The sequence below is a fragment of the Molossus molossus genome, unplaced genomic scaffold (assembly GCF_014108415.1).
Source record: "Molossus molossus isolate mMolMol1 unplaced genomic scaffold, mMolMol1.p scaffold_m16_p_6, whole genome shotgun sequence".
Lineage (NCBI taxonomy): Eukaryota > Metazoa > Chordata > Mammalia > Chiroptera > Molossidae > Molossus > Molossus molossus.
This window is the reverse complement of record NW_023425399.1, coordinates 52,687,242-52,695,332: the sequence shown is the minus strand read 5'-3', so window position 1 is coordinate 52,695,332 and position 8,091 is coordinate 52,687,242. Positions and strand designations below refer to the sequence as shown.

General features: G+C 42.8%; 1 protein-coding gene across 1 annotated transcript; it reads left to right on the top strand.

Moving 5' to 3' along the window:
- The first annotated feature begins 638 nt into the window (after window positions 1-638).
- On the top strand, window positions 639-5,301 carry SEM1 (SEM1 26S proteasome complex subunit). The gene is made up of 2 exons (XM_036245935.1): window positions 639-744; window positions 5,000-5,301. The coding sequence occupies exons 1-2, from the start codon at window positions 639-641 to the stop codon at window positions 5,230-5,232; spliced, it is 339 nt and encodes a 112-aa protein (XP_036101828.1). The 3' UTR covers window positions 5,233-5,301.
- The last annotated feature ends 2,790 nt before the right edge of the window (window positions 5,302-8,091 follow it).

Below are 8,091 nucleotides of genomic sequence, written 5' to 3'. Positions count from 1 at the left end.
GGATGATTTCTGCCCGGCCAGTGTAGCTCAGTGGTTGAGCGTTGACCCACGCACCAAGAGGTCAGTGGCTCGATTTCCAGTCAGGGCACTTGCCCAGGTTGTGGGCCAAATCCCCAGTAGGGGGCATGCAGGGGGCAATTGATGTTCTCAATGTTTCTCTCTCCCTCTCACTTCTGTCTAAAATTAATAAAGTAAAAACAAATTTTTTTTTAAGCATGATTTCCCATGTTAATTTTGAGATATGTATATTCTGAACAAACTTCCATGAAAAACTAGCCCTTGTATGTCCCAAACGAGCCAAATGCAGTGGATATTCCTATGTGACTATTTATGTCATAGAGGAAATATGTCCTTAGGCAATCCCACAGAGATTCTTAGTCACCTGGGAATACCTGAGCAAGGGTCAGTAAGAGCTTGCCAGATGCTTCGGATACTGACACTTTCTAAGGCAGGGCCCCTCAGGATGGACCCATTCCAGGGTTTCCTGCCCCTCTCCAAGATTCCTGTCAGCTTTGGGATCAGGATCAACTATGTTACCGCACTGGACAACTCTCAGCACCCATCTCTGCCACTCCGGTTTCAGGGATCTTAAAACCTTTCCACCCTATTGGCTATTCAGGAACAACTCAAAAAAAGTCATGGACCTGCTACTTAAAGCAATGAGGGCGAGAATACCAAGAGAGACGCACCCAAGTTTACTCAATGCAGAACAGGAGGCCAGTGAAGCACAAGAGGCCCTTGCTGGTATTGAGCATTGGGTCTGGTTCCACAAAATGCTCCTGAATGGGCTTCTTCAGACTTCTGTGCAATGCCAAGTACGTTGATGTAAGAACGTTCAAAGTATATAAAAAATTTATTTTTAATCTTGATTTTATTTTTTTTATCCTCACCCGAGGACTTTTTTTCTTCATTTATCTTAAGAGAAAGTGGAAGGGGACTTCCGGTCAAGATGGCGATGTAGGTAAAAGTGGTATCGCATCCTCCCACAACCACATCAAAGTTACAACTAAACTACACAACAATCATCATTCAAAACTGCCTGAAATCGAGCTGAGTGGAAGTCCTACAACTGCAGAATTAAAGAAGCAGCCACATCAAGACTGGTAGGAGGGGTGGAGGGGGATGGGCTGGTCGCACACCGTGTGGCAGATAAAAATCAGGAGGACACCTCGGCTGGGAAGGTCCTCCCTGAGGACTACGGGGTTCATGTCCCACACCAGGCACCCTGCTCAGGGTTCCAGTGCCAGAAAGAGAAGTCTCCGAAGCTTAGGCTGGAAAAATCAGCTGGAACTGAGGCTCAGGGAGGCTGACGTGACTGGAGCCCCAGGCAGCTCCTCTTAAAGGGCCTGCACATAGACTTATCGGACTTGCTCCCTCTAAGCTTGGAGGGGAGGCATCTCGAGGGGCGCCAGAGACATACAGGGAAGACCTGAGCTGTTTGGCATTGGAGCAAGGGCTGGAGACGGGGCTTTCTTCAGGACAAACGTGCTGTCAGAGGCCTTTGTTCCTTTGGTGAGCCCTTCCCTAGGGCAGCAGACAGCCTCCATATCTGGGAATCCAGCAACCTGGCTCGCACTGTTTGCCCCACCCTGGTGCTTTCCTGAGGCCCTGCCCCACCCAACTTTCAGGCCCACCCAAGCTGTTGCCACTTGCTTAACCATAGGATTGGCTGGTCTTGGATCCTGCTTCAGGTTTTTCCTAAATTCTTTCAAATGAGCAGCATCTGGTCTCAGCGAGCCCCATACCTCTCATTAAGTAATACACTGAAACAAACACAGGGAGGCAGCCAAAATGAGGAGACAAAGAAACAGGTCCCAAATGAAAGAACAGAACAAATCTCTAGGAAAAGAACTAAGCAAAATGGAGATAAGCAACCTAACAGATGCTGAATTCAAAATACTGCTTATAAGGATGCTCAATGAACTTAGTGAGGGCCTCAAGAGCATTAAAAAGGACCAGCCAGAAATGATGGAAGCACTAACTGAAATGAATAATTTACACAGATTCAATAGTAGAGTAGGTAAAGCCAAGAAGCAAACCATCGATTTGGAATACAAGGAAGCAAAAAACACCCAATCAGAACAGCAAAAAGAAAAAAAGAATAAAAAAAAATAAGTATAGTGTAAGGAGCCTCTGGGACAACTTCAAGCATACCAACATTTGCATCTTGGGGGTGCCAAAAGGAGAAGAGAGAGAACAAGAAATCGAAAACCTATTTGAAACAATAATGGCAGAAAACTTTCCTAACTTGGTGAAGGAAACAGTCATACAAGTCCAGGAAGCACAGAGAGTCCCAAACAAGATGAACCCCAAGAGGCCCGCACCAAGACATATCATCATCATCAAAATGCAAAAGGTTCAAGCCAAAGAGAATCTTAAAAGCAAGAGAAAAGCAGTTAGTTACCTACAAGGGAGTTCCCATAAGACTGTCGGCTGATTTCTCAAGAGAAACTTTGCAGGCCAGAAGGGAGTGGCAAGAAATATTCAGAGTGATGAAAAGCAAGAACCTACAACCAAGATAACTGTATCCTGCAAAGCTGTCATTCAGAATCGGTGGCCATATAAAGAGTTTTTCCAGACAAGAAAAAGGTAAAGGAGTTCATCACCACTAAACCATTATTATATGAAATGTTGAAAGGTCTTTTTGGAGAAAAAGATAAAATATATGAACAAACAAAATGGCAATGAATACACATCTATCGGCAATGGAATCTACAAACAAAATGAACAGGCAGAACAGAAACATTCTCATAGATACAGAGAACATTGTGTTGGTTGCCAGATAGGAGGGTGTTGGGGAAATGGGTGAAAAAGGTAAAGGGATTAAGAAGAATGAATTGGGTGCTAGACTGACAAACCTCAAAGGGAAAGGGTTCGGGGATGGAAAGAAATAAACTAAAGAACTTATATGCATAACCAATGGACGTAGACAACAGTGTGGGAAAAGGCAGGAGGGGGGGTAGGAAGGGGGAGGAGGGGGTGAATGGGGGGAAATGAGGAACATCTGTAATACATTCAACAATAAAGATAAAAAAAAGATAAAGCAGGAGGGAGAGAGGAAGGAAGAAAGAAACATCGGTTTGAGAGAGACACATCGACTGGCTGCCACCTGCATGACCCCAACCAGGGCCAGGGGTGATCTGCAACCGAGGTACATGCCCTTAGCTGAACCCGGGCCTCTGGTCCACGGTGTGATGCTCTAACCGCTTGAACCAAACCAGCCAGGGCTGGGGTGTCCAAAGTTTTTAGAGTATATTTGTCTTTTAGCACTTTTTTTTTTCTAATGCCAGAAGTTTATGTACAATGTCACAGAGGTAGAAGAAGTGAGCCAGCTGAGCTGTGTATTTTCAGGAAACAAGTTGCAGAAGCAAAAAAAAAAAAAAAAAGGCCCTTGGAACTTTGGAGAAAGACACTAAAAGTACTCTCCTGAGAAAGAAGGCACAGACATGCTCTGGAGAGAGACAGAGGGTGCTACCACTATCTCTTTCTTACTCCCTGTTTTGAATTTGTTTGTCTTATAATACTAGTATTTGGTGTGATAGTCTAACATAACCCTCCATGATTTAAAAAATGGTAAATTCACAGGTTCTCTCAAAGATTTCGAGCACATTGTTTTTGCAATGCATTCCATTTGCTCTGTGTAACCCAAAGTAATAGTGGCTGCTATTGTGAGCCTTAAACATATAACTACTTAAGCAGTTTAAAAGCATAAATCCTAGCGCACTCTCTTTCCCCCTCTGGAGTACACACACACACCTTTCCCCCTCTTCTGTCAAAGGGCATACCTCTGCTCTCTCTCTCTTCTGAGCTCCAAGGGCCCTTTTTTTTGCCTCTGTAACTTGTTTCCTGAGCCCATGCAGCCCAGCTGGCTCCTTTTTTCTTCCTATGTGACTTTCTAAATACGTTTTCATTTGTATTTGAAGAAAAAAAAAAGCATAAAGTATACCAATAGTCTTATAGAATAGGTATTAGTAACTTTGCTAGAATTAGAGATGCAGGTATTTGGCTTGAGTTTGTCAGGGTAGATTCTGAGCATCGGTATTTTATGATTCCAGATTATTCTAGGGTGCCACTAGATTGAAAACTATTAGGATAAGTAACCAAGGCCATAACTGTGGTAAAGTTGGAACTTGAGAACAACTCTACGGCTTATGCTCTTTTTAAAAATATATATATATATTTTTAGCCCTGGCCGATTTGGCTCAGTGGTTAGAGCGTGGGCCTGCGGTCCAGAGAGACCCAGGATCAGTTCCTGCTAAGGGCATGTACCTCGGTTGCAGTTTGTCCCTGGCCCTAGTTGGTTGGTGCTGCCAGGTGGCAGCCACTCAATGTGTCCCTTTCACATCGATGTTTTTTCTCTCTCTTCCTCTCCCTCCCAATGTATCTGAACAAAAAATTAAAAAAATGTCCTCGGGTGAGGATATATATATATATATATATATATATTATTGATTTTTTAGAGAGAGGAAGGGAGAGAGAAATAGAAACATTGATTGGATGCCTCTTGCACGCCCTCCACTGGGGATTGAGCCAGCTAGCTCAGCTTGTGCCCTGACCAGGAATCAAACCAGGATCTCTCAGTCCCTGGGACAACGTTCAATCCACTGAGCCACACTGGCAGGGCTGCTTATGCTCTTAATTGCAAGTGATTTACATGTAATCATCCTTTTTTGAAAATTTCTTTTTCCTTTATTTATTTTGGAGAGAGAGAGAAACAATGAGAGAGAACATCAACTGGCTGCCTCCTGCATGCTTCCCACTGGGGATTGGGCCCACAACCTGGGCATAGGTCCTGACCGGGAATCGAACTGGCAACCTCTTGGTTCGTGGGTCGATGCTAAACCACTGAGCCACATCCGCCAGACTAATTATTCTTTTTGGCTTGCCTTAGAATTGAGAGAGCATTCATTAAACATGCCTTGAGGGAGGCTGCGGTGGCGGTGGTGGTGGCAGATTTGTTTGAGGGAGAGTACCTCCAACTTTCCTCCTGTCCTGATAGGGTTTTGGCTCAGAGGGTCGGGATGTCAGAAAAAGCAACCGGTAGACTTAGGTCTCCTGGAGGAGGACGACGAGTTCGAGGAGTTCCCTGCAGAAGACTGGACTGGTTTAGACGAAGATGAAGATGCACATGTCTGGGAGGGTAATTGGGATGATGACAAGGTAGAAGATGACTTCTCCAATCAGTTACGAGCTGAACTGGAGAAACATGGCTACAAGATGGAGACCTCATAGTATCCAGAAGAAGTATTGAAGCAACCTAAAGTTGAACTGTTACTAAATTCTAGGACACATAATCCAGGATGGAACATATGAAAAATGTTTATTTCATTACTTGCTTGGCTTTCTTTTTGCTTTTGTAATACAAAAAAATAAATGTTTTCATCTAGAAAACAAAACAAAACATGACTTGGTCCATGTATCCATCTTCGGTGCCACTGGAAACCTTGACAAGGAATTTAACTGTTTGTACTTTTTTAGTATTTTGATAGCAAGCTGTGGTATTAAACCTGTCTCCTAAGATAGCTGATACATATGTGATGGCAAGGATGATGGGATTGGTTTCTTAAAAATAACAAACTTTTTCTTCATACTTCTATTTCATCTCTTTCACGTGAAAACATATATACTTTCCTAAATGGGCCTGAGGAGACCAGGGCAATTCCACTGAGTAGTACTGATATTTCTTAGTCATTTTTCTCCCTGCTATTGTGGTTTTTCATATTTAGCATTGCATTTTTCATTGAAGATACTTTGCAGTATGACCCACAAACCAGAGGCTAGAACCTGACTGCTTTTTTCTCCCCCACAGAACATTGCTAAGTGACCAAGTTTAGGCAAAAATAATTTGGTGGCAGACAGAGAGGTAATTAATTCATTGACTTCTCAGTAAGAATTTTCCCACTCCCTTGAGATGGACTTCTTTCATAAGCACAACTACCTGCCCTTGTAATACTGTAATCCCATCTCATGGCTCTGCTTCATAGAGTAACCATCCTTTTTCCTTAGGGTTTTATTTTTTTTTAATATTTTTATTGATTTTAGAGAGAGGAAGGAGAGGAAGAGAGAGATAGAAACATCGATGAGAGAGAATATTAGTTGGCCACCTCCTGCATATCCCTTACTGGGGATCGAGCCTACAACCTGGGCATGTGCCCTAACCGAGAATCGAACCAATGACCTCTTGGTGCATGGGTCAATGCTCAACCACTCAGCCACACAGGCTGGGCCCTTCCTCTCTCTCTTAAAAAAATTTTTTTTAAACCCAAGGGAAACCCATCCAGTGTGGCTCATTTGGTTGAGTGTTGCCCCATGTACCAAGAGGTCCCATACATCAAGAAGTTGCAGGTTAAGTTCCTGATCAGGGCACATGCCTGGGTTGTGGGTTTGATCCCCACTGGGGGGCATGCAGGAGGCAGCCAATTGATGTTCTCTCTCATCGATGTTTCTATCTCCCTCTTTCTTCCTCTCTCTAAAATCAATAAAGAAAAATTAAAAAAAAGAAGAGCCCTGGCAGTTTGGCTCAGCGGTTAGAGCGTCAGTTTGCAGTCCAGAGAGACCCAGGTTCAGTTCCTGCTAAGGGCGCGTACCTTGGTTGCAGTTTGTCCCCGGCCCTGGTTGGTCATGCAGGTGGCAGCCACTCAGTGTGTCCCTTTCACGTGGATGTTTCTCTCTCTCTCTCTCTCTCTCTCTCTCTCTCTCTCTCTCTCTCTCATTTTCTCTCTCTCTCTCTCTTCCTCCCACTCTGTCTGATCAAAAAAATGGAAAAATGTCCTCGGGTGAGGATACAAAAATAAATAAGAAAAAAAAAGAAGGAAGAGAAAGCAGTGGGGAGGGAGAGAGACATTTGTTTGTTCCATTTATTTATGCATTCATTGATTGCTTCTTGTATGTGTCCTGACCAGAGATTAAACTACAATGTTGAAGTATCAGGGCAATGCTCTAACCAACTGATCTACATGTGTTTTCTTAGGTTTGGTTTAAATATTCTTAATTGCAGTTAGCTTGCCCACTTGTGCCCCCAATTATGATAGTCATTAGAGCAAGGATCAAAATGAGGCCTTCACTTAAAGTAGAGGCATGTGGATGGAACAGGGCGGTTCCCCAAATGGAGAATGTGTGACTCCAGTCATTCTGCCTACTAAATTTATACTTCCTGGATCAAGCCACAGAGATTCATGTGTTAGGTACGTGAACTAAGGAGGTTTCTTAGTATTTGGTGTTACTATTGACTAGGCAGCCTTAAATGGTCACTGGAGGCCTTAGGAACCTTTAATTAACAAATGATAAAATAGGTTGAACCCTGGCCAGTTTGGCTCAGCGGTTGAGCGTCTACCTGTGGACCAGAGAGCCCCGGGTTCGGTTCCCGCTAGGGGCACATATCACACACACACACAAAATAAATAAAAATAAAATAATTAAATAAAAAAAAAGAATAGGTTGAGGTTAGGAAAAGATTTGCTGATTTAGGCATAACCCTTTTTAGAAGAATGGGCATTTCATCCAGGTGGTGTTTTTAATTTTGAAAAGTCAGAATCTATATTTGTGTGAATGGTATGGTCTAACACAGATGAGGTTAGACTTGTCTCTAATTTGTGACCATTTGCTTGTCCAATATTTTGGGTGATTGTTTTAACACAGTGAACCTGAACAGGTATGGCAGAGGTCAGTTTGCAATCACAGGACCCTTTTTTCTGAAGTGGACAAAATTCAGAGGCAAGATTTTTGTTTTTCTGTTTTTTAAACAGAAAACCTGAGAGCAGAAGCTAGAACTTGGCACTGAGAACAGAAAGAAGAACTTGCCACTGACTTTGAAACATTTTCTTCTTCTCTGTTGTGGGTGGAAGAGAGTCTATTCACTCTAGTGGTTTTCATGCTAACTTTCAGAATTATCCTAACTGCCAAGTAGATACTGACTTTTTAAAAATTCGCTTCATTAACTAGGTTTCTGATTCAGATGGATCAACCAAAATATGCCTTGGAATTGGAATATTTGCAAAACAGTAAGTGGTAGTGAATGGAGGAAACATGATTTACCATTTGATTTCATTTTAACTTTTTAAAAAAATCATCACCTGAAGATATTTTTCTATT

Coding starts and splice junctions, on each gene's coding strand:
- SEM1 (XM_036245935.1), top strand. CDS start 639: ATGGACCTGCTACTTAAAGCAATGAGGGCGAGAATACCAAGAGAGACG. Junction 745..4,999: donor AGCACAAGAGGCCCTTGCTG/GTATTGAGCATT, acceptor CTGTCCTGATAG/GGTTTTGGCTCAGAGGGTCG.